Below are 27,445 nucleotides of genomic sequence, written 5' to 3'. Positions count from 1 at the left end.
TCAAATAAATAGACAGTTCATTGGTACTATGTTATTTGGTACATATATCATTGATTTATTTGATGCATTTGAATGACTTATCAATCTCATTTAAAAAAATGAATTATTCAAATGAAAGTTAAAAAAAAAATTCGATTATAAAATTTCTACAGTTAAGATACATTATTTATAAGTGTTGGAATGAGCTAATTCCAAAGAAAGAGAGACAAATATTATTCTTTCACTGTATATATGCACTGATGTATAATATAGAGTTATGGACTGATATTTTTTATCGTTAAATCTTTTATTGTTGATCCGTGGTCTTAACCGAGTATTTAATTATCTATATGTTGGTGCATGTCAGAATTTTCTTACTTTCTCTTGTATTAGAACAGGTTCAAGTCAGTAAATATTTACTTGAAAACAAGACAACAATGAGAGATAGTACCAACTAGTTGCCACATATTTCAACAAACTTTGTTTCTTCTCAGAAGCCAAAAGCCACCTACCCTGCAACAAAAAATGAGGTGTAAACAATTCAAACCACCATAGCCATGCAAAGAGAAAAATGGCGAAAGATGCCTTACACACAAATGCATACGTGTCCCTCCCTCTCCTCCTCCTCCCCCTATAAATACTAACGCATCCTGCTCGCCGCTTCACCACATCCGAACTCAAAGCAGCCTCTCTCTCCTTCTGTAATATATCTATTCCCCATGGCTAAGCTTTTTGTTTTCTCTCTTTGCTTGCTTCTTATAATCAACTGCTCCCTAGGGTCCCGCCAGCAGTTTCAGCAGCAGAATGAGTGCCAGTTCAACCAGCTCCAGTCCCGGGAGCCCGACAACCAGATTCAATCCGAGGCTGGTCTGACCGAGTCCTGGAACCCCAACGACCAGCAGTTCCAATGCGCCGGCGTTGCCATGGTTCGGCGCACCATCCAACCCAACGGCCTTCACTTGCCTTCCTTCCTCAACTCTCCGCAACTCATCTACATTGTTCAAGGTAATTTATTATTTAACACCTTGTTATTATTTTTTAATTAATTAGTCAATCCATATATGCATGATCCATTCACGTTAGAGCGCTGCTGTTTGATTCACATTTACGCACAATACTTTAATTTGTGCTCTTACAGGTAGGGGTGTGTTGGGTGTGGCGTTCCCCGGCTGTCCTGAGACGTTCGAGGATTCTCAGGACCGGCAATTCCAGCACCAACAACAATTCCAGCCGTTCCAGCCCTCCCGACGACACGGAGGACAGGGACAACAACAACAGCAAAGCGAGGAGAACCAAGACCGCCACCAGAAGGTCCGACACATCAGAGAGGGTGATATCATCGCCTTGCCCGCCGGTGTCGCTTACTGGAGCTACAACAACGGCAACCAGGATCTCGTTGCTATCTCCCTCCTTGACTTCAGCAACGAGCAGAACCAGCTCGACCAACAGCCTAGGGTAAGTAATATTAAGCAGTACAATTAATAAAAAGTTTTTTTTTTTTTTTAATCTTGCGTGGAAACGTTGCCCACATTGACTAGGAGATGTGTTTTGTGTGTTTCGCGTGCACAGAGTTCGAATTTTATCATTTATTTATTGACTGGTTAATGACGTGGCTCTATGTAATTTGTTGTACTCTGTATATAAAGAGATTTTATCTAGCTGGCAACCCACAAGACGAGTTCAGCCAGCAACAAGGCCAACGGTATCAGCAGGGACGCCAACAGCAACAGCAGGGCCGCCAACAGCAGCAGCAGGGCCAGGGTGGACAGCAAGAACGGGGCCAACAAGGCCGGCGTGGACAGCAGCAACAGGGGGGCAACGGCAAAAACCTCTTTGCCGGATTCGACACTCAGATGCTCGCTCAGGCTCTGAATGTCGACGAAGAGATCGTCAACAGGCTCCAGGGACGGAACGACGACAGGAACGAGATTGTCCAGGTGCAGGGCCAGCTCGACTTTGTCAGCCCATTCAGCCAGGGCGAGCAGGAAGGGAGACGCCAGATGGGAGGAGGAGGCCGCGCCAACGGTTTGGAGGAGACATTCTGCAGCATGAGGCTCAAGGAGAACATCCGCGACCCTTCTAACGCCGACTTCTACAGCCCTCAGGCTGGCCGCGTTTCCGTCGTCAACAGCGGCACCCTCCCCATCCTCAGCGCTCTCCGCCTCAGCGCCGAGCATGGCGTCCTTTATAACGTAAGTAATGTTAGAAGATGGTACACTAGATTTTAAATAAATAATTTACTACATATTCTTGAAAGAGGTTATGAATTTCGAAAAAATAAAAATTGTTATATGTATGAAGTTAAAAAAAAAATTACTAATAACAGTTTATAGAAAGAAAAAAAAAGATTATATAAGGATAATATGTACTAATGAGAATAAATTATGTGCAGAATGCCATATACAGTCCATACTGGAACCTCAACGCGAACGAACTTGTATACGTGATCAGAGGCAATGCTAGGGTTCAGGTGGTGAACGAGAACGGAGACGCCATCTTGGACGACCAGGTCAACGAGGGACAGGTGTTCTTGATTCCCCAGAACCACGCCGTCATCACCCAGGCAGGCAACCAGGGATTCGAGTACATTTCCTTCAGGACGAATGACTTGGCCCTCATTAACACCATGGCAGGGAGGACTGCCGTGTTGAGGGCGATCCCGGAGGATGTGCTTCGCAATGCCTTCCAGATTGACCGCCAACAGGTCAGGGATCTCAAGAACAACAGGCAGGAGACCCGAGTGTTGAGTGCCAGCTCTTCTTCCTCACGCCGACCATGGTCGATCATGGCATGAATGTGATGAGATAACCTAAAATCTACCAAATGCGGCACGTAGTGTTTTGTTTTTTGGGGTTTTCTAGTAACAAATAAAGGTAGGTAGAGAGACTAGGAGAAATAACAGGCCTTATAAATGGCTGTATGTATTAGGGCTAAAAGGAGCGTGAGCTTAGCTTGTAATAAGTAAATAAATGCTACGTGGAGGCTTATGCATGTAATAATCTAGCTTATCTAAATAAATTTTCCTTCATGTGCATGGTTTCCAGTTCGTTTCTTCTTTCTCCTTTGATCATAAAATCAAAAGCATTAGCCAACTAAATATCTCACTTGTGGACATTTATAAACAGTACTTTATATATATATATATATATATATATATATATATTATAAATAAGAAGAAAAAATATATTACTAATAAACTATACAGCAGTACTAGACTTACTAGTTGAGTAAATTACCGAGACATGAATTTATACATATATGTATGTTCCAACCTCCAACAATATACAATGTCAACGAACGATTCCTTTGATCATAAAATCAATCCACAAATTATTTTTACAACACACCTCTCTTAATTTGTGGCCATCAAAACATCTTCTCTCTTAATTTGTGGCCATCAAAGCGAATAAATTTGTGGCCATCAAAACATCTTACTTCTCTCTTAATTTGTGGCCATCAAAGCGAATAAATTAAAAATCAAAGCGAATAAATTAAAAAAAGATTAAGGGTAAAAAATTAATAAGGATGTAAAAATAGGCGTGAATATACTATCTAAAATAAAAAGCTTTCATGATCAACGACTGATTTTGACCATATATGCAAAGTCTGAGAACTTTGGATTTACAAAGTAGTGAATTCATCAATTTCATCAGGTAGGAATTCTGGACAAGTAAAAGATTGATATACATAACTCAAGAGCGGAGCCAGAATTTTGTATATGTACATGAGAGCGTACGGTAGATAAATGAAGGAAAGAGAAGAAAAAAGATCCAGTTTCAACTTTAACAATGTATGGAAAAGAACCAAACCCTTTGGTACTTAATTTGGTTTGTCTCTCTGGGTTTTGGTGCGTCGGGTACTAGGGTTAGAGAAAACTTTAATTTGACCAACAAAACTTACTTTAAATGACTAATATTAAGAGTAAATGGATGAAACGGAACAGTGAGTGAAGTTGGGAGGGGGCCTAGAAATTATATATTTTATTATGAATTCGAAATTGTTTGTTGCCTTGTGGAATTCAGGAACAATTCTTGTCTTGCTCAACACGGGAGAGAGATTTTTCAGGCCTTCCACCACTGACATACGAGAGTTGTAAATTCTGATAAGTGTCCAAAATTTAAAGACAAAAGAAGAAAAATACTTATTGTAAATTCTGATTGTCACAACCCGTCCCAAATTATTATATATATTTTCTCCCAAGAGTATAAAGTGACGATAATGCCTTCGAGGCTTAGTGATGTGGATGTATGAATATAGTTTTAAATTATTTTTCTAGCTGACGTAATTAAATTGTACACGTCGTCACGAGTGTGTTGACGTGAGTTAGGGCCGAATCGGGTTCGTAACGAAAATGTTACGGATGAATAAGTGAGATTGGGTTGGTTTTACTCCTATTTGAACACTTTTGTGTAAGCCCTAAATTCTATAGCCCAATTAGGGCTTGAGACCATTTTAAATTGGCTAACCCGTGACCACACACACACACGTGCAACCCTCACCCTCTCCTTTCTTCTCGAACTCTCTCTCTCGTCCGTACAACCCGAGCCCTCCAACCTTCATACACCATCTCGTCCGTACAACCCGAGCCCTCCAACCTTCATACACCATCATACTTTACATATCGAACTCGAGATTTCTATAATCATACTTCTCTCGAGCTCTAGAATCTTGTGGTACCATTTGTTAAGTGAGTTGATCTCAAAAACCCTGGAATTCAAAAACTCCAACGAAGAGCTAAAATAGCTTTGACGTGATCGTGGGTGATTCACTTGGTTTTGAGGCTTAGTAAGGCATTCACTCAACTTCCCCAACATTTTAGACTAGTTTTGGAGAAGTTTGGACGTCGGAATAAGCACGATCGTGGAATTGCAAAGTTAGTCGGTTTTTTCAAGAATTTTTCCCGCCGTTTTCCGTCGGTTTTAGGACTTCAAATAGGTATGGTTGTGTTCTAGACTTCAAGAGCTTCAAATCTATATAAAATTCGTGAATTTTGGTTGAGAATTGAGAGAGATATTAAGGTTTTAAGATTTTCCATAATCCAGTGTTGCAGACGGTGGCCTGCGGCAGCTCTAGCGAAGACCATCGGAGAAGATAGAGAATATTATGTCAACTTTGATAGAATATACTAATGGCGTCAGGTAAATCTAACGGAATATGATTCTATTTAATGGAATATTCCCTAACGCTGTTATGGTTTCCGTCCAACGTGCATACGCATGGCTGGTGCGTGTGGTCATGCCTTGGCCGGAGCATGTGGTCATGCCTTGGCCGGTGCGTGTGGCTATGCCTTGGCCGGCCCGTCATGGCGCGTGAGACATCATAATTTTTTTCTAAAAATATGGGGATGCTCATGGTGTTGAGTAGACCGCGATGATATATTCAAACACCCCAATTGAGCAGTGTATGAGAAGTTATTAACGGTTTTGGTTATGTACTTTTGAATTAATGTTAAATTAGTTGTTTCATATATAGGTGAGACGTTTCCGAAGGACGAGCGTAGCCAAGCGAGACTCGGGGGTTACGACCCTACTACATACCAGTAATGGACTTTTGTTTTCTATATATACGTATATATGCTTTACGATCCCATAAACTGCTTTTAATTGAATTTACGTTTTAAATGCCATGTCATGGATGCGTTACATTTTAGTATTTGCATTAGTATAGTTATGCATAATATTGAATGACGCTGCCAATGCCCATGTAAGCTTCAGGTGAGTACTGTATGATGGTAGTGGTTGCATTGTTTATGGTTATACGTAGATGCATTTAGAGCTCATTATCTTGCACCCCGATGTTAGTGCTCCCTCCCGAGGTCAGGACACAACCTTCACGTGATTGTTCACCTCCCGCACCGTACGCTCACCTTGGATCCAAGTTTGGTGTTGGCCTGCTGTACATGCCACATTAGGTGGTTCCAACTTGTAGGTGACCCGCGATTCATCGCACAACCTTTACATGATCGTAGCACTTGAGCGTACTTATTTACACCCATCCTGTCATACAGACCACATTAGGTGGTTCCGACTCGTGTGCAGGAATTGGTTTATGAGCTATAGGTTCAGCCGTATAGGTCACGTTAGGTGACTCCGGCTGACATATCATTTTATATTGATTCACATCACCTGGCTTACATTGATACAGTCCTCTTAGGGCTGTAAAGAATTGGAAAGGTAAAGCAAAATGCAAGCGTGGAATAAAGAGAAGCTTGACAGCTAACTCAATAGTAGTAATTTCATTCAAATCAAACTTGCCCTCCCACATCCCAAGTACAAGTTATTTATACAATAAAAAAGAACATAAACTAGTACATGAAATAAATTGAGAAACCCAATAGACAGAGCAGTTTAACATTATTAGCCTTCTTAATCTTGGAATCTGATGGGTTTTGTAACCACCCTCCTAGGACGTTCCCTGGCAATAGAATACTCATTAGATGATGCCCCTTTTGACTTTAATTCTATGTGTGACTCCTCAGATGATTATTCATCAGTCCCTCCAGGTTGAAAATGACTCGTCATCGAGTCAAAGTCTTGCTCTTTGACATCCGCATAGTACGGTTGCAAATCAGCCTCATTAAATGTTGTTGACACCTCCATATCCGCTGGAAGCTCTATTTGGTAAGCGTTTGCTCCAAGACGCTTTAGTATTCGACAAGGACCATAGGCTCGATCTTGTAGTTTGCCAAACTTCCCCCTCGGAAACCTTTCTTTACTGAGATTAACCCATACCAAATCTCCTTCTTGAAACTCGGAAGATCTCCGATGCTTGTCGGCTGCAAGCTTGTACTTCTTGTTACTTTCGTCAAGCTTTTTTCGCACTTGAGAATGTAACTCCTTGATGTGAGATGCCATGTCAGAAGCATCTCCACTAAATTTACTAGTGATTGGCAAAGGAATAAGATCAAGGGGTCCATTTGGAGTTAGCCCATAAACTATCTCAAAGGGACACTTTCCCGTTGATCTATTCTTGGAGTTATTGTAGGCAAATTCAGCTTGCGACAAAGTGAGGTCCCAATTATGTTTTTCCTTTCCAACTAAACTTCTCAAGAGGTTTCCAAGCGAGCGGTTTACCACTTCAGTTTGACCGTCGGTTTGAGGGTGATAAGAGCTGCTAAATTGGAGGCAAGTGCCCAATTTGCGCCATAATGTTCTCCAAAAGTGACTAACAAATTTGGGATCGCGATCAGACGTAATAGTCTTAGGTATGCCATGGAGTTTGACGACCTCTTTGAAGTATAGTCCAGCCACTTGAGTTGCATCAAAAGTCTTGTTGCACGCGATGAAGTGAGCCATCTTGGAAAATCTGTCCACCACTACGAATATGGAAACAACACCTCGTCTGGTCCTCGGTAACCCCAAGACAAAATCCATAGAAACATCCTCCCAAGGTGCATTAGGAACTGGTAATGGCTCATACAAACCAACATTTTGGGACTTACTCTTGGCCACATGACAAACTCTACCCCGCTCCACATGTCTTGTAATGTCCCTGTGCATCTTTGGCCAATAAAATTTTTCATTTACTAGCCCCAAAGTCTTATCTCGTCCAAAATGACCTCCAAGACCTCCATCATGCAATTCAGAGATTATAATATGGCGTAGAGAAGTCCTTGGTATGCATAGTCGGCTGCAAAAAAATAAATAGCCTTCATGTAACATGAACTTGGAATTATTCCCAGCTTGACAATCAGCCCAAATTTTTCCAAAATCAGGATCATCCGCATACTGCTCCTTGAGTGCTTTAAATGCAGTCACCGTGGCTTGCATAGATGTTAACAAAAAAGTCCTCCTACTGAATGCATCAGCGACTTTATTTTGACTGCCGGATTTGTGACGAATGACAAAAGTGAACTCTTGTAGATAAGCCACCCATTTAGCATGTTGGGGATTTAGCCGGTGCTCGCCATTAATATACTTCAAAGCTTCATGGTCAGAGAAAAGAATGAACTCTCTTTGAATTAAGTAGTGCCTCCAGTATCGCAAAGCCTGAACAATTGCGTAGAATTCTACATCATAAGTTGAGTAGCGTCGCTTTGCATCATTAAGTTTTTCACTGAAGAAAGCAACAGGCCTTCCATCTTGGCTTGAAACACCCCCAATTCCCTTGTGTGAGGCATCACAATCTAGAGAAAATATTTTCTCAAAATCTGGAAGTGCCAATACAGGAGTAGTAGTCATCTTCTCTTTTATTAGTTGAAAACTCTTATATGTATCTTTAGTCCACTTAAATTCTCCTTTCTTCAAGCAATCAGTGATTGGAGTGATAATCGCGCTAAAATTACGAATGAATCTCCTATAAAAAGAGGCTAAACCATGGAAACTCTGTACCTCATGAATATTTGTAGGAACGGCCCAGTTGAGAATGGCATCCACCTTGCTAGGATCCATTTTTATGCCTTCGTTGGATACGACATACCCCAAGAAAAGCACACTATTAGTCAGGAAGTCACACTTCTTGAGATTGGCATATAACTTTTCTGTTCGTAGGACTTGCAAAACTTGCCTAAGGTGTCCAACGTGCTGTTCTTCATTCTTACTATACACCAAAATGTCATCAAAATAAACAACCACAAATTTACCAATAAATGGCCTGAATATTTGATTCATCAACCGCATGAATGTACTTGGTGCGTTTGATAAACCAAAAGGCATAACGAGCCATTCATATAACCCATCCCTTGTTTTAAAAGCCGTCTTCCATTCGTCGCCCGGTTTGATTCTGATTTGGTGATATCCGCTCCTTAAGTCAATTTTTGAAAACACTTGAGAACCACTTAGTGAATCCATTATGTCATCCGGATGGGGAATCGGAAAACAATATTTGATGGTGATTCTGTTTATAGCCCTGTTGTCCGTACACATTCGCCACGTTTGATCTTTCTTAGGAGCCAAAAGAGCTGGAACGGCGCATGGGCTCATGCTTTCTCGAATCAACCCTTTCTCCATCAATTCTAGTACTTGCCTCTGTAGCTCTTGATGCTCACTAGGACTCATTCGATAGGCAGCCTTATTTGGCAGATTTGCACTGGGAATGAGGTCAATTTGATGTTGTATGTCCCTCATTGGTGGTAAGCCAAATGGTAATTCTTCCGGAATGACATCAGAAAATTCTTGCATTAAAGGTTTAACAGAAAGAGGAATGTTGCCCCCCAAATTTTGCTCTTTGATCACTAACGCATACACATGAGTCTCACCTTTGATTGCCTCCATAAATTCTGCTATGGTGAGATAACTAGCGCCATTCTTTCTGCCTATTTTTTCCACATGGTCATATTTTGATGGCCCCAAAATCACCTTCACTCCATCTTTAACAAAGGTGTAGGTATTTTTATACCCATCATGAAAAACCTTTCGATCAAATTGCCAAGGCCTTCCTAATAATAAATGACAAGCATCCATGGGCACCACATCACACCAAGCTTCATCTTGATATGTCTTGCCAATTGAAAATGACACCAAACAACGTTTATCGACAGTTACCTCATTTCCCTTCTTGAACCAAGAAAGCTTGTAGGAAGTTGGTCGCTTCTCGGTCTCTAGATTAAGCTTGTCCACCATTTCTTGCGATACAACATTCTCACAGCTTCCCCCATCTATTATTACATTGCATACCTTTCCCCCAGAAGTACATCGGGTGTGGAAAATACTATGGCGCAACCAATCTTCGTTATTAACCCGAACAACATTCATGTTTCGCCGAACAACAAGAGCTTCCCCATGATCGCTCCATGTGACTTCTTCTTCGTCTTTGTAAACATCGTATATCGGGGCTGTTTCTTCCTTGAATGAGTCTTCATCAAATAAAACTTCTTCTGCAAGATTGATGAACTTTTTATTTGGGCAATCGGCTTGTACATGCCCTAAATCGGAACACTTGATGCATTTTAAGACATGAGGCTTTGGTGTGAATTGTAGATTCGAACTTGGACCCGTATTAGTCTTGCTGTTGCTTTCTTTATCAGAAGCTTTTGGATTGAAATTTCCCTTTCGAATGGAGTCGAAAATCTGCTCCCTTTGACTTGGGTAACGATTGTTGAATCCCGTTGCTGGTCGACTATATTTCTGCTTAAGTTGATTCTCTACCTTGATTGCTAATTTGTAGACATCATCATACGACCAATGGGGATACAACACAACCACATCATGAATCTCCTTGCGTAACCCACCAAGGTAGCGTGCAATCGTCTGCTCTTCCGGCTCATCTACACCACAACGAACCATGAGTAAGTTAAATTCCTCAGCGTACTCATCTACTGACATGCTTCCTTGCCGAAAATTATACATCTTCGAATACCACTCTTGAAGATAATTATCAGGTAGGAATTTTTTTCTTAATACTCTCTTCATCTTATCCCAAGATGTGATTTTCAACTTCCCTATTCGTTCTCTTCGAACCGTTAATTGTTCCCACCAAGTGGATGCATACTTGGTTAACTTAATGGCAACAATCTTCACTTTACGATGGTCTGGAACTTCTTTGTAGTCAAAGACCCTCTCAACAGTATTCAGCCAGTCGATAAACTCTTCTGGTCTGATCTTCCCTTCGAATTCTGGAATGTCCACCTTCATATTGATGTCGTTGAACCTGTCATTTAGATGATCACCATGTCTGTTTCTGCCCTCTTCACTTGACTCTTCATCCGGAACGCGTAAGTGGAAGGGGTTGCCATCTTCATCAGAGGCTTGACCATCATTGTGATGGTTATGGGTTTCGAGACGTTCCAAACGTTTCGTCAACTGCTGCAATTGTCTCCTCAATTCCTCATTCTCGATATCGCGAGGATCACGTTGGTGATGACCACGTCCACCTCCACGTCCACCTCGAACCATCGAGTTACAAGTGACTGCGCGGAAACGAGATCCCAATGACTCTTGGCTCTGATGCCAATTGATACAGTCCTCTTAGGGCTGTAGAGAATTGGAAAGGTAGAGCAAAATGCAAGCGTGGAATAAAGAGAAGCTTGACAGCTAACTCAAACTCAATAGTAGTAATTTCATTCAAATCAAACTTGCCTTCCCACATCCCAAGTACAAGTTATTTATACAATAAAAAAGAACATAAACTAGTACATGAAATAAATAGAGAAACCCAATAGATAGAGCAGTTTAACATTATTAGCCTTCTTAATCTTGGAATCTGATGGGTTTTGTAACCACCCTCCTAGGACGTTCCTTGGCAATAGAATACTCATTAGATGATGCCCCTTTTGACTTTAATTCTATGTGTGACTCCTCAGATGATCCTTCATCATACATATTTATTACTGAGATACTTGACATGGCATATACTTGGTTTCATTGCTCTCGAGCATGATTTCTGCATACGTATGTATTATTATTTTCTGGGAAATTATACGGGTTTTACAGCAAGGGGTTATTATTTTTGGAAAGAGAAATGGTTTCAAAAAGCTTTGTTTTTACCCCTCCAGGTTCTAGTTAGACGTTCGTGTTGGTGGCTTACGAGGACTTATGGCAGTTCTGACAAACTTCAAATAATGTACGAATTTCTTTCATGTCTTGTATAATTAATATTTAGCTGGCTGGACTGCATCCAGGTTACCTATGCTCTGGCTATACTATAAACATCTCTACTCGCACTTATGTATGTATCTAGTGTAAACTAGTTAGTTTGGTTTTTATTTACCCACATTTTCACTATCACTTCTGCACTGCGCACATGACTACGTCATTCTCACATGACGGTCAGCACGCCTCGATTCAGGTCGGGGTGTGTCACTGATTCTTCTTTGATTGACTAAAAACAGAGGAGCACCACCTGATACTACGACAACTACATAATAAAAGGACTGCATTTTGCATAACATATATTTTCCTTCCTGATTATTTAAAATGTATATATATAAAGACTTCATTTTTTAAACAAAGGAAAACAGTCTCGAAACTTAAAATTAGGATCCTTATCCTACCATAAAACATTTTTAGACATTAAATACCAAAAAGATCCCAACATGGTAATAAACGAATACTAAGTGGTCCAACAATTTTTTTTTTTTTTTTTTTTGAGTCGAACGATAGATTTAGTAAGTTAGATATGCGTTAGTAAGTTAGATAGCCTCCGACGGGGTTCAAACTCACGCCATTATACAAGGGTACAACACATTTCTACCATTGTTGTAAAAGCCCACTTGCAGTGGTCCAACAATTAATTAAGATAATTTTGTCGCGTTTGTGGCGGGGACCGCATCTCCTTCGTCCGGCGGTCTTTCATTGTCGAACCCTCACCATCTCTTTCGTCTCGGTGAGCTCTTATCTTTGGTGTTGGTTTGTCTTGATTCTGTCTTTTGGACGGATCAATGGTTGTTCCACTCTCTAATTTCTACAAGCGTTTGAAGCTTTCGAGTCATGAGTAGTTTCTATCCAAATCGAGTCATGTACTAGATTTCTCGGCTCGATTGGTGCATTGAAGGATCAAGTTTGGATCTGGTTTGGACGACAACGATGATCTAGTCTGCATAGATACAAATCATCAGTGGGAGGATCTTGTTGAGTAATGTTGCCTGTTAGTTTTTGCCTTTTTTTTTTCAAGTCTTGTTTTGTAATAACTAATAACTCCAGAAACTCAGTATAAGTATTGTCTCTCATGACGAGTTTGGTCATCTCGCTTCAGGTGAGTTGATAGTCTCGCTATAGGCGAGTTTGGTTGTTTTGTGGTCAATTTGGTGGTTCACTAGGGTACCGTTTGGTACGTGGGACGGGACGGGACGGAACGGGACGAGCGTCCCGTTCCACGTTTGGTGCGCCTAAAAACTGTGGAACGGGTTGTCCCATGGGACGAAATTTGGCTAATTTTTCGTTCCACCTCTTTCCCCTGGAACGACCCGTTCCACATCCGTGGAACACAAATTTATAACATTTTATGACAAAATTTCTCCTTATCTTTTTCAATATTTATATCATCTGTTCCGTCCCGTCCCGTCTGCGTATCAAACGGTACCTAGAGTACCGGAGGTAAACTGGTTGATTTTGCTGGACCTACTCTAAAATTGTCCTTTGGGATCATAAGGTGATTTGAAGCCGCGAAGTCCTGTTCAGCAAATACCATATAAAAGTATGGTGTTTTCCTATCCCACAAGTGGTTTGAGAACTTTCATCTCTCACATAATCTTGCAACAATTTAAAAAAAAAAAAAAATTAAAACAACAATATCAAATTCATTCCAGCATATATTGCTATCGTGGAAAAACATTGTGAATTTATTGATAATATAAAAACTAAAGGTACAAGAAGTTTGGGAAACAAGAAACCTAATCTTAGCACAGTGTTAATAATCCATTAGAAACAACAAAAATGAAAATGATTGAGCAATAAAGAATGATCCAGGCTCAAACCAACAATGAAATTATGAAACTCAAATCTAGATCATGAGAAAGCCATTAAAATAATTCTTAAGAGAAGCGGAAGTTTGGAAGCCGCGAATGATCAAGAACAAAAGTTGCAACTGCGCACAGAGGAGAAGATTCCTACCATGAATCCCAACATTATCTACACCAAAATTCGATAAACAATCAGCCACCTAATTACCTTCATGATAGATGTGAGAAACTCGAATGCGCATGGAAGGGAGAATAGTGCAATAGTTAGACCAATCAACCAATAAACGCCTACGGTCAAATTTATTGGAAAGATAGTGCACTGCCAAAGTAGAATCACATTGAATCCAAAGAGAATGCTAACCCTTTTCCGTAGTCATATTGACAACATGATTTTGCAACACTAGATGCATTGGTTTCTATGAATTCTTCTGACTCTCATAATTTTTTGTTACATCTGAGATTATTATGTTGGAGTTTCAAATCTTGTTTGCAAATACTCATCTGCACCAGATGCATTGGTTTCTAACATGTTTGGGGTCATCATCTTCATTTGTATTAGAATATTATATTTTCCCCTTCATGGAATAAAATATGTTGTTTCTCTTTTGAAAAGAAAAAAAGTTAGCAACACACGGATTGATGATTAATTTGGAAATTCATTTTCACCATGCAATGAGATATACACACGTAGCCTGGGAGAACCTCATTAACGATCCGTCCCTCAAATTCCCACAGAAAAGATATGTGCGATCTGGCCTACTTCAACTGATGCAGGTGAAATGGTGAGTTTCGGATTATGGACCAAGGAAGGAAATCTACTGGACCCGCGGATCAGACACACTAAGGCCAAGCATGACCGAGAAACTTACTAAACATAACATGGACCCGCGGATCAGGTAAGTTTCAACTGATGGAGGAATCATACCATAAATCTAGGGCTGGTCACACGTTTAACGATTGACACAATTAGTGATCACAAATCATTGACTCTAAATTGCATCGTCTTTTACGTCTCTCCATTCAATGAGAAATTTTTTTATTGGGATCGAAATATAAGTGGTGGAAATTAACTTTGTAACACATATATCCCACTATTTATATAGTGACACGTAGTATACCATTCTGTATACCGGTCACACTAAAAAATCTATTTCATTCAAATGGCTAGTGAATTTGGTGTACGGAATAAAGGTCACATCATGGCCGATAAACAAATGCCATGTGTCTATCTTACGAGTTGCGATATGATCAAGTTCATTACTACAAAAGAGATTTCACCCTCAACCACGAGAGCTAACTGTTCCTAACCAAGAAAACTTTAACTCTTGAATTATAATACATCTACTAATGAAGTCTAATTTTTTATTTTTTATTTTTTGGAAACAAAGGCAACATATATTCAACCACAAATATTACAACACAAAGAGCCAAAATATACAACACAAAGGCCCAAAAACGAAACACACAAACAAAGAACAGCAGCCCAACCAAAAGTTGAGACCAAAACAAAAGAAAACCTAGAAACATCCACTTCCGCTGCATCGTCCGCCACCACCACCACTACAACCATCAAAACAGCAGCTGTGCATGTCGATCCATCCAAAATCTTGCCCCAAATTAAACTGCGCCTCATCGATACCCCCAGCCAAATCCAAGCTTCACTCTGAGCACAGCTACAGACCACCAAGAACCTGCAGCCAATTGAAAGAAGCTCGTGGGAGTCCACGAGCAACACTGCCAACAAAGAGAAGGTGACGGTGCAAGGAACACCCGACCCAGTGGAAGCACCAGATCGATACACACCCACTCAAAATACCACAACAAATCGCAGTCAAAGGTGATAGAAGCTCGGAAATTGGATGAAGATGGATGAGAGACAACAAAGGGAAGAGAGAAAGGCAGATCAGCCAAGAAACCCAAGAAAGAAAATAGCGGATGGAAGAAGAGAAAGAAAGGAAGAAACAAACAAAAGAAAACCCACCGATCCCAGCCGTAACTAGGATCAACGGCAACAGAAAGGGACTCAATTGAGAACCACTCACACAGAACAGTGAGAATCACTAGTAGAAAAAAAGGGATAAGGCAATAGTTTTCTTGCCCACAATTCTAACAACTGTAACTCTCTTGCTCTGTAGCCATAGATTGCCTACATATGACTATGTATGCGGCCACCAAAGAGGAATAGACAATCAGTGGTCATCCGAGGTCGGAGAGCTCAGTACAATCAGTGGACATTTTCACTTTCGGGGATATATCCAAGAAATACTTTGACAAACAGTACATTTTTTGAAAAAAGCGTATGCCCATCCTAAAGAACACGTCATTTGCGTGGAGAAAATTATTATTGTTTCTTAATTAGAGTTATTGGTCAAGAGAATTATGGATATTCTCAGTTCATACACTATGAATTGAAGGTTGTTAATTTGCAACAATCGAGCCAAAGCCATGTTTAGGGAAAAGGAAAATTTCATTAGATGGGATTATTACATGCATAAGGTTACACGTAGTACTTATTTACTTAGTAGCTACACACTCTTTCCTCTTACATTAGTAGTTTAAAGCCCTATAAGGACTTTTATTTATTTATTTATTTATTTATTTATTTTCACTCTCTTCACTTCATAGCTCCAAAAAAAAAACACTACGTGCCGCACTCACTACATTCTTCCCATTCATCCAACATACATTTACGCAACTGCCCTCCTCTGGAAAGATTGGCTGGAGCTCAAGGCAATGCTCTCTGGCCTGTTGTACTTGATCTGCTGGGCCTGCTGGCGCTCAATCTGGTAGGCGTTGGTGAGCACCTCCAGCGGCAGTGCGCGGAGTAAGGAAGTCCGGCCGGCAAGAGGGCTGATCATGGCGTTGTCGTTGGTCTTGAAGGCGATGTACTCGAATCCCTCGTTGCCGGCTTGCGAGATCACTCCGTGGTTCTGGGGAATGATGAACATTTGTCCCTCCTGCACTTGGTCATCCAAGATCGGGTTGCCGTTCTCGTTCACGATCTGAACCCTAGCGCTTCCTCTGATCACGTAGACCGCTGAGTGGGCGTTTATGTTCCAGTGTGGGGTGTAGATACCGTTCTGCATGACAAAAATCATCCCCATAAATCATTGTCACGTCTATATATAATTAATTAATTACTGAATTAGAACAAGATTGCTTGTGTTGCAAGGTGATCACAATGTTTTGCATCATTTCTTTAAAGAAAAATGAGTTCTGGAAGCCTTAATATTAATTTCTGAAATTGGAATAAAATTATTTGTATTGTCTCTGATTGATAATTTAATATTTAGGAAAACAAATGAAAAGAACTTGAAAACTTTGAGTTTTAATGATAATGACAAAATAAAGGGTAAAGTGAATAGTATCAGGTTTGACTTTTTAGTGTAAAAATGTGATTTTTTGTTAAAGTGAACAGTATCGTGGGCTTTTCGTTAAAACTCCCTTTATATTTTGGGTAAGGGTAATATATATTAAGAAGACTAAATTTGTAAACTAAATATGCAAACTAAATGATGTGTCACAAATAGAAATAAGCACATTAATCAACATTGAAGTAATAATGTAATCATCTACCTCTTTAGGGATAATAGAAATGACAATGGATTTTTGAATTTTTGAGTAATGCTAGGGAGACTCAATTTGAAAACTAAATTTACAAACTAAATGATGAGTCATCAATATAAATGAACACTTCTATCAATGCCTAAGTAAAAAATCAATCATCAACTTCTATCTCCTTTAGTTTTCAAAATTTAGCCCCCAAATTGAGTCTCACTAGCATTACTCTTCCACTTTAATTACTCTTCCACTTTATATTAAAGGAAAATTGTCCAAATATCAATATTCCTTTAAATTAATAAAAAAAATACTTTTTGTTCAAAAAAAATAATTAATACTTCATAAAAAGGTATTTATGCATGTAAATTATTTTACTTACGCTGTAGAAGAAGCCTCTCTCGGCACTGAGTTGGACAGCACTGAGGATGGGGAGGTTGAGGCTGTTGAGGGTGCTGATACGGCCTGCCTGAGGAGAGTAGACATCGGCGCGCTGAGGGTTGCCAAGGTGCTCAATCAACCTCATGGAGCAGAAAGTCTCCTCGAGGCCGTTGGCCGCCACCAAACCCTGCTGTCCGCCTTGTTGCCTCCTCTCCTGCTCCACCTGGCGCTGCTCCCTCTCCTCGTGTTCGCGCTGCTGTCGGCCTCTAGGTGGCTGGAGGAATTCGAGCTGGCCTCTGACTTGGATGATCTGGTTCCTGTTGTCGTTCTCTGATCCCTGGAGGCTCCTGGCGGTCTCTTCGTCGATGTTGAGTGCCTGGGCGAGGAGTTGAGTATTCATACCCGAGAAGACATTGTTGCTGCTTCCTTGTTGCTGCTGGCCGCGGCCCTGTTGTTGTTGGCGTCCTTGTTGTTGTTGTTGTCGTCCTTGTTGTCCATGCTGCCCAAATTGTTGCTGCTCTCTCTGGCCGCCCTGCCCGAATTGGCGTGGTTGGCGTTGGCTCTGGCCTTGTTGCTCAAACTCATTCTCTGGGTTACCAGCGAGATAGAATTTCTACAATTTTTGAAATAAAAACAAGTTAGTTAACTAATTAAGGTCGATCATGCATTTGCACTTCATAACAGCAATTAGACACGAATGAATTGTATGCGAGACACAACCTTCATTTTTATGTTTATTTAATTAAGTTAGGCCGTAAATAATAACCAAGGGTTTTGGTTTGTTAAATAATAATTAATTCATTAGCTAGTGGCCCTGGAGATGAGTGTTGCCTTTACATCATAGGCTGAGTTCAAACCGGTTGACTTCCTAATCTAACAAATATATCGTTTGATAAAAAAAAATTAAAATTGTTATTGACACCCCAACAATCTCATTTGTCACTCCAAACCTTCTATATTAAAAAAAACAAAAAAAAACAAAAAAACAAAACAAAAAAACAAAAAAACATTTGTAAAGAGTGCCAAATGAGATTTTTGAAGTGCTAATAACAGTTCCTAAAAAAATAATCAATTCATAGGTAATTAAGCACGTTAATAGTACCCTAGGGTTTTGGTCTAGCTGGTTGTGGTCGTTGCTGACATCGAGGAGGCTGACTTTAACAAGCTCCTGGTCGCCGTCATTGTAGGTCCAGAAGGCGACCCCGGCGGGGATGACGATGACATCACCAGCCCTGATGCGGCGGACCTTCTGGTGGCGGTCTTGCTGCTCTTGCTGACCTTGCTGGCCTTGTTGTTGCCGCCCTTGTTGGCCTTGTTGGCCTTGTTGGTGGCGCCATTGCTCCTGTTCCTGCTGGCCTCGCTGTCCTTGTTGTCCCTGTTGCTCTTGCTGACGTCTCTGCTGCTCTTCTTGTTGTTTCTGTTGTTCGCGCTGCTCTTGGCCGCCTCCCTGGAATTGCTGCTGAGATTGGTCCATATTCTCTTCGAATGTCTCAGGGCACCCAGGGAACGCGACTCCTAGAACACCACTACCTGCATGAACAATCATACATTAAATGTTTTAATATTTCTTTAATACAACGGTATATTTACATATTGGACGAAGTAAATATTTCAGGTAATTACAGAGTTTAGTAATTAATTAACATGTTGATTAATATAATTAGACATTGCCTTGGACGACGTAGATGAGTTGAGGGGCGTTGGAGTAGGCAGGCAAGTGAAGGCCGTTGCGCTCGATGGTGATTCTCTCAGCGGCGACACCAGCGCACTGGAAGTCATCCTCGTTGTGGTTCCATGTCTCGATCTGCCCGGCTTCCGCCCTAATGCTGTTGCTGGGTTCCCGAGCTTGGAGCTGGTTGAGTTGACACTCATTCTGTTTGCCCTGCTGCTGGAACTGCTGTCGTGCTGCTAAGCAGCCATTGAAAACAAGAAGCAAGCAAAGAGAAAAAACCAAAGACTTCGTCATGGTAAAAATGCAAAAGGAGTGATCAGTGAAAGCTACTAAGTTGATATGTTGCTTTGAGTTTGAGATGGTGGAAGTGGCGAGTAGAAGGCGTTGGTATTTATAGGGGGAGGAGGAGGAGGAGAAGGAGGGACACGTATGCATATGTGTGTAAGGCATCATTCGACATTTTTCTCTTTGCATGGCTATGTTGCTTTGAATTGCCTACACCTCATTTTTTGTTGCAGGGCAGGTGGCTCTTTGCTTCAGAGAAGATTACAAAAAAATGAAGAGCTCGGAGCTGTGTTTGCATGCATGGTTCGCGTGTCCCCCTGATCTCAAGTTCTTGATATGTTTCTAGCTAGTAGTACTGTTTTGGGTTTTTTCAAATTTTTTTTATCAGATATATCTTTTCATGTTAGGGAGTGGGAACCCTTGGATGCGTGTTTTGTTTTGTTTTTCTTGCATTTGTTCATATCTGGTGGTGTATGTGCTAGCTAGGGTAACATGTGAAGTTCATCCATATGTGGCAGAAGGTGGTTGTGCTTTATTGTCTTTATCAGAAATGAAATTTATTGGCTTGAATCTGGTCCGATATAGGGGAAGATTATTAAAATGAACGGATATATTCAGATCTAATAAAATTACCTAAAGAAAAAAATAAGAACACTTTGAATGCGGTCTTTAACTATTAATGTTCTTTGACTAAAATCTTTGTGGCTTTTAGTTTTTTTTATCGAAGTCCGTGACATTAATGTAATAATGTCTTTCCATATAGGGATTAAATTAAAAATGAAATTTGTAGTTATTTATATAATGAGATTTTAAATAAAACCCATAATTTAAATTAAAAATGAAATTTGTAGTTATTTATATAATGAGATTTTAAATAAAACCCATAATTTATGGGATTAAAAATATTAAAGATGAATTACTCTCCAATATATTGTGTGTGTGTGTGTGTGTCACATCCCACCTCGGGCCCCACCACCTTCCGGGCTCGACTCTACCGTAGCACGATATTGTCCGCTTTGGGCCCCGACCACGCCCTCACGGTTTTGTTTCTGGGAACTCATATGAGAACTTCCCAATGGGTCTTACATCCCACAACGCCCAGGAGAGTGGATCATGTAAGCCTTATATGTGTATTCTCATCTCCACCTAACACGAGGCCTTTTGAGAGCTAACTGGCTTCGGGTTCCATAAGAATTCTGAAGTTAAGCGAGTTCGTGCGAGAGCAATCCCATGATGGGTGACCCACTGGGAAGTTCTCGTGTGAGTTCCCATAAACAAAACCGTGAGGGCTTGGTCGGGGCCCAAAGCAGACAATATCGTGCTACGGTGAAGTCGAACCCAGGATGTGGTGGGAGCCCGGGCCAAGATGTAACAGTGCACATATATATATATATATGGGTACGTTCATCAAAACTAACCAAAAAATTATTGTACCAAAACATGGGTACGTTCTTCAAAAACAATTAAAAAAAAGATATTAGGCTTAGTAACATTACTAAATTTCTTCTATTAAACTTGACATGGATATATTCTCAAATCAACGAAATAGAATGTACCCATATAAGTTTAAAAAATAGATTAGAGAAAAGATTGAATGAATTTTATATTAATAAAAGGGTACATTTTATATTAAAAAAATGGTACATTTTTCATATAACAAATTGGTATATTTAAGAATGGATACATATAAGATTAAAAAATTGAAAATTTAATTTAATGGGTACAAAACTTATTATAATTTATTTTTTCTATTTTAAAAATGTTTGAATTGAAAGTAAATTAGGAGTTTAATAAGGGTGTGAGTATTAAAACTCTAAATCAATTACTAATTTTTATTATAAAAATTATGTAACTTACATGTAATTCATTAATATATTAATGATGGGGACTTTGATCAAAATCTAAAAACTGATAAGGTCTTAGTCAATAAATATTAGAAACTAGAGACCGGATACTAATTTTTCCAAAAAAAAAACTCTCTCATTAAGGTTGGACCCCGTCTGAATATGTAGTATGAATGGTGAATTTTGTTAACTTTGATTGGGGATAAAAGTAATGCTAGGAATACTAAATTTCCAAACCAAACTTTGTAAACTAATGATGTGGATGTTGATGATTGGATTACTGAAGTGTAGAATAACGTGTATATTTCCTATTGGTATTAGTAACACATCATTTGATCTGCAAATTTAGTTTAAAATTTGGTTTCCTTAGTATTATCCTTTTGGTTACTCTGTGATATGCAATTTGGATTTTTGTAAGAAGTCATGTCTTTCTTAAAATTTGACAAGAAAATCTTATTTTTACTCAAATTTCTTAATTTTGACCACATTTATTGACATAGTTAATTGTTTGGGAAACCATCATTTAGATGGACTCCTTCATCATTTGGCATCTACTCTGCTGCTTCTGCTTGGGATAAGTTTCGAAAATCCAAGCCTACAGTTGGTTGGTCTAAGCTTGTTTGGTATAATCAAAATATTCCCAAGATGAGCTTCATTCTTTGGTTGGCTATTAAATGCAAGCTTTTTACTATGGATAGAATTTTAACTTTTGCTTCGTCAGTTCCTGTCACTTGTGTACTCTGCTCTAGTGCTACAGAGTCTCATTGCCACCTCTTCTTTGAGTGTCCTTTTACCGATGGTATTTGGCCTTCGGTGCTATTCAAGTGTGGTGTCCCTTGGCTAAGGCTCCCTTGGCCTCTTTTTGTCATGTGGGCTACCAGCTGTTGCAAGGGAAAATCTCTATCTTCGATAGTTTTGAAGTTAAGTCTTGATGTTACAGTGTATTATGTTTGGAGGGAGTGGAACAACCGTAGATTCAAGAACTCAAGTCAACCCATTTCCACTCATTTAAGTCCACCATTAGACTTTGATTGAGTTCTTTGAAAATCACCCATTAAGCTACTAATGACTCTACTTTATGGGAATGGAATATAACTATGAATAGTTAGTGTCTTTTTTTTGCTGCTTTGATGCAGATGCTGTCTATTTTTCTTTTAGATGCAACTCTTTGTTGCGTGTTTGTATTTTCAGCTACTCTTTACTACTTGTATTTTATTTTTCTCATGAATATATTTTATTTACCAAAAAAAAAACCATCATTTAGAACTTGACTCATAAGTTAAAGTCTCCGATTAGTTATTAATCATTTGATTTCAAGATTTAAGTATCAAATTTGGGCAAACCTGCTACAGAAAAAATTACCAGAAAATTGAGGTTGCTCTATAAAATCTATGGCCCGACCAACAACATTTTGTTGGATAAAGATCTTTTACCCGACGAATTTTTTAGTTGATAGAGCAAAGCTAAACAACATTTAGGGTTTACTCAAAACTTGTACGAGATGGAACATAGTTGTCGCGCAAGGTTATATTCGTCTAGCAAGTTTTTGGCACCAAGAGAAAATAACTGGTGCGTAATACCTTAAGGTTTGCGTGACGAAACTTGTGCTCATTGGCTACATGTCCTTTATCTGATGGGCCACTTCATCGGCCCACGCTTTCACGTCGTTGGTCAAAGGTCCACGATAACGTGTTTAAAATCCACCAACAAAGCCCTTGCTTGACGTTGTCCTAGTACTTGCCTGACGGGATGGTTTGTCGGGCAAACCCTTATTCTCAAATAGGTATGTGTCTTCTTCTTTCTCCTCATTTTTTCTTGTCTTCCTACCCCAGCTGCCACCACTGCTTCTGCAAACCCCATGCCCCTTTCTCTCTCTCACTCACACCTTCTCCTTCATCTCTCCCTCTCGCAATTAATTTAAGGTTAGTTTATTTTTATTTGTTGAATAATTTTGTATTTGAATGTGATTGGTTAATTTTGATTCTTGTAGGTTTGTGATTGGATTAGAAGTAAATTAAAAGAAAGGTATGTAATTCTCTCTTAATTATAAATTAGTAAGTTTGAATTTGTTTAATTGTGATATACATGTATGTTGAAATTGTGTGATATGTGAAACTTTGAGTTTGTGTGTTACCCAAATTTAATTTGTGCAGCTTTAGTCTAGAAATCGTGGTGTAAAATTTGTTAAAATTTCATAACCGTTTATACGAAATTAATTATGTTGATTAACTTCTTATAATAAATTCAAAAAAAAAACTTAGACCTGATTGAGATTCAGTTGGATGCGCGTGTAGACGTACTATGCGGCTCCGCGATTTAACTGATTTTTGAATTGTCCAGTTTGGACAGTTTAGGAGTGCACTAGTATGTGTTTAGGGTTTGCGGTGAACGTGGCTAAGTTTCGTCATGAAAAATTCAATTGTATCATCCTAATGTTCTTCAAGTGCATACTAGATATTTGTTTGCAATATTTACGTCATGCACTTGGAAACCTAGGGAAAGGCTGCCGAATTTTTTAATATAAGAAATAGTGGTATGAATTGCAAAGTGCAACACAAAAAGTGCACTTTGAAACGGGATATGATTATTACTGGAGGCATAAAGTGGTGATGAAGCGTATCAAATTATTATGATGACTAAATTCTCTGAAAACAGACACAATGGACAAAGAGTGGATCAAGTTGCAAGATAGAAGTCGTGACCAATATTTGGATGTTGTTGATGCACAAAATCAGTGAGAACTTTGATACAACATAAAGTGTTAAGTTTGTGACTTTCGCTAAATTGCTATGGTCACTATTGTGGATAAGTATGTAAATGGATAGAGACAGAGAAGCAAACACAAGATGTACGTGGTTCACCCAGATTGGCTATGTCCACAGAGTAGAGGAGTTCTCATTAATTGTGAAGGGTTTACACAAGTACATAGGTTCAAGCTCTCCTTTAGTCAGTACTAGTGAATGATTTAGTACAAATGACATTAGGAAATATTGTGAGAGAATGATCTCTATTTATAGAAGAGAGTTTCTAGTTTCATTCTGACATTGACACGTGTCATGTTGTGATTGGCTTCTGATGTTGACACGTGTCGCGCTATGATTGGCTTCTGATGTCGACCGTGTCGCGCTGTGATTGGCCTTCTGGTTGGAGGGAAACTCTTCTAGGTCCTTGACGGTATAACGTTAACCAATGCTCAGTAGTTTCGGGATTGGTCAAGTATGGTACAAACAGTGCTCCCCTAAGTTCCCGAGTGAGGGAAGCTCCTCGGTTGGGAACTTGCAAGATCCAAGCCATTGAGTAATCATGAAACTTCTAAGTACCGAAGTGTGGTATCATTTTCACTTGCCTTATCTGTCTCATATGTAGATGTGGCATCTTCTCTGGAAGTACTTTTCCTCCATCCAGGGGTGGTATCTTTAACCGATGAAGATGCACAAGGCAATCTATCAATTTCACTTGAAGCTTACTTGTAGTTTTGGGCTTGGTCAAGTGCGATACAAACCCTATAGTAGAAGTCCCCCAAGTCACCGAGCTAGGAGATTTGCCGAATGAGGTAACAGACAAGGTAAGCAATCAGACTTCCAAGCAAGCAACCTAGATCAAAGGTTCGACTTCGGCTTCCGGTTGATTGTTCTCCTTCTCCTTGTGTCGTAAACAGCAATAAGGATAAGGAGAAGCAAATGGAGAAGAGATGATATGAGATACTTTTGCTTTTGAAGAAGTAACTTTCCACAGGCTTATTCTTGAACTGGGCTTGATAGTTTTCTGGTTTCCTCCAGAGTATAAGGCCGACTCAAGAATTTGAGGGTCAAAACAAGTCCATCAAATCTAGAGTACGTTTGACCCTGATGATATAGGATACTTTTGTTGTTGACAAAGTAGTGGATGTATCGGCACGTGTTCTGTTACGCTTGTCTCCACTTGCTTCCTTGTATCCTTCTCACTTGCCCTATATGTTCCTCAGACAGATGTGGTATCTTCTCTAGAATCATAAGATGTTGAAGATGAGTACTCAAGAGCAATGCTAGGTAAGTAATCAGGCAAGGGGTTCCAGGCAATCAGTTCCTGACTGGAAGCTTAATTCCAAGTGCTGACTGATTGCTCTCTTTCTCCTTGTCTTGCAGGTAAGAACAAGGCCAAAGGAAAAGACAGGGGAAAAGCATGATATGGGATACTTTTACTTTTAACCCTGATGATATGAGATACTCTTGCTTTGGTGTGGCTTGTTTGCAGAGGTATTATCGGGAGGAAAAGAAGCTGAGTATTTCGAGAGACTCTGCTGAGAGTGCCCTCTCAGATGTGAAGAAAAGTTGAGCATTTTTTTTTATTTGCAGGTCTGCCTGGCTGTGGAGGATGGAGGTTGACATGCATTGGGACTTTCTAGTTATCAAGCAGTGGTGTTGTTCCTTTACCCTTGTGGGTAATAGTAGGGTAGCTGGACCTTCAAAATTTATGTGTCTAAACTTTGTTAGAGATCTTTGGCAAAGTTATCTGTTGTACCCGAGGAGCTGATGTTGCGTATGGAAAGTGGTGCCACTTCGGAATCCGGAGAGTGGTGCCTATTCGATTTTTGAATCAATGGCCATGTTGCCCTTTCGTTTATAAAGGCATCAATTGTGTGCAAGAAGTACATTCAGAGAGTTATTGCTTGTAGGAATTTTCCTTTTACTTCAGAGATTTATTGCACCTCATTTCTCCTTCATCATTTCTGAGAATGTCTGGCCCATCCAACCGTCGTTTTGACTTGAACTTTGGTGAAGAGGCAGCCATGCCTTCTCAAGACAACATATGGTGCCCATCCTTCTTATCCCCTACTGGTCCACTTACCGTTGGGGACTCTGTGATGAAGAATGATATGACCGATGCGGTGGTGGCCAGGAACTTTCTCACTCCCAAAGATAACAGACTACTTTCCAAACGGTCTAATGAGTTGGCTGTTAAGGATTCTCTAGCTCTTAGTGTTCAGTGTGCAGGTTCTGTGTCTAATATGGTCAAACACCTATTTGCTCGAACCCGCCAAGTTGAATCATTGGCGGCTGAAGTGATAAGTCTCAAACAAGAGATCAGAGGGCTCAAGCATGAGAATAAACAGTTGCACAGGCTCGCACATAACTATGTTACAAACATGAAGAGGAAGCTCAACCAGCTGTAGGAATCTGATGGTCAGATTTTACTTGATCATCAGAGGTTTGTAGGTTTGTTCTAAACACATTTATTGCCTTCGTCTTCTGGGGCTGTACCGCGTAATGAAGCTCCAAATGATCAACCTTCGGTGCCTTCTCCTTCTGGGGTTCTGCCTATTATTGAGGCTCCGAATAATCACCTTCTGGTGCCTCCTCTTTCTAGGGCTCTGCCGACTGCTGAGACTTCTCATGAGCAACCTTTGTGAAGGCTCCCTCTTGTTTGTTTATTTTGATTCATGTATATGTACATATTTGTAACTTATCGGAGATATCAATAAACAAGCTTTGCTTCATTTCAACGTATTGTGTTAAATACACCAAGGCCTTCTTCACTAAGTTCTTTGAATTTTTCCTTTTGTTAAAGCTTGTATGTTGAAGCTTTATGAGTTAAGCATGTAGGTTGAGATAGTACTCCCTTAATTTCTCGAGTGAGGAAAACTTCTCGTTTAGAAACTTGAAAAATCCAAGTCACTGAGTGGTCGTGAGACTTCTGAGTATCAAGGTGCAGTAGCATATGGTAGGAGTCCCCCAAGTCTCCGGTCGAGGGAGTTGAATGAGGCGTTTCCTTTCTAAGTGGTAGCCCAAAACTCATTCTTCATATATATTTGTTATGAAAGTTGTTAGGGCCAAAGAAAATGAGGCCTAGGCAACTTTTTTTTTTTGAAATTTTTTTTTTTTTTTGAAATTTTTTTTTTCTAATTTTCTAATTTTCGAATTTCTGAATTTCCGAATTTTCGAAATTTTTTTTTTTTTTTTTAAAGCTTTGTAGGTGAAGCTTTGGTGTTGAAGTTTTGTAGGTGAAGCTTTGAGGTTTAAGCTTTGTTGGGTACCATGAATTGATTTTGCTTCACATTATCTTGATCAAGATAGTGTGAAGCTTTTGTAGGTGAAGTTTTGGTGTTGAAGCTTTGTAGGTGAAGCTTTGAGGTTGAAGCTTTGTTGGGTACCATGAATTGATTTTGCTTCACACTATCTTGATCAAGATAGTGTGAAGCTTTTGTAGGTGAAGCTTTTGTGTTGATGCTTTGTAGGTGAAGCTTTTGTGGGTGAAACTTTTGTTGGTGAAGCTTTTATGGGTGAAGTTTTTGTTGGTGAAGCTTTTATGGTGGGGGAAGCTTTGGTGGGTGAAGCTTTTGTGGGTGAAGCTTTTGTGGTGGGGGAAGCTTTTGTGGGTGAAGCTTTTGTGGTGGGGAAGCTTTTGTGGGGG

General features: G+C 39.8%; 2 protein-coding genes across 2 annotated transcripts; one reads left to right on the top strand and one right to left on the bottom strand.

Moving 5' to 3' along the window:
- The first annotated feature begins 649 nt into the window (after positions 1-649).
- Positions 650-3,013, top strand: LOC103435589 (prunin 1 Pru du 6.0101-like). Its single transcript, XM_029102604.2, has 4 exons — positions 650-984; positions 1,118-1,434; positions 1,626-2,171; positions 2,372-3,013. The coding sequence occupies exons 1-4, from the start codon at positions 699-701 to the stop codon at positions 2,771-2,773; spliced, it is 1,551 nt and encodes a 516-aa protein (XP_028958437.1). The 5' UTR covers positions 650-698; the 3' UTR covers positions 2,774-3,013.
- Positions 3,014-15,763: 12,750 nt separating this feature from the next.
- On the bottom strand, positions 15,764-19,580 carry LOC103427953 (prunin 1 Pru du 6.0101-like). The gene is made up of 4 exons (XM_008366037.3): positions 18,926-19,580; positions 18,357-18,784; positions 17,256-17,867; positions 15,764-16,395 (listed from the first exon to the last, which is right to left on the bottom strand). The coding sequence occupies exons 1-4, from the start codon at positions 19,398-19,400 to the stop codon at positions 16,003-16,005; spliced, it is 1,908 nt and encodes a 635-aa protein (XP_008364259.3). The 5' UTR covers positions 19,401-19,580; the 3' UTR covers positions 15,764-16,002.
- Between the last annotated feature and the right edge of the window lie 7,865 nt (positions 19,581-27,445).

The sequence above is a fragment of the Malus domestica genome, chromosome 05 (genome assembly GCF_042453785.1).
Source record: "Malus domestica chromosome 05, GDT2T_hap1".
Classification (NCBI taxonomy): Eukaryota; Viridiplantae; Streptophyta; class Magnoliopsida; order Rosales; family Rosaceae; genus Malus; species Malus domestica.
Note: the sequence above shows the minus strand (reverse complement) of the source record. Positions and strands in the feature narration are given on the sequence as shown.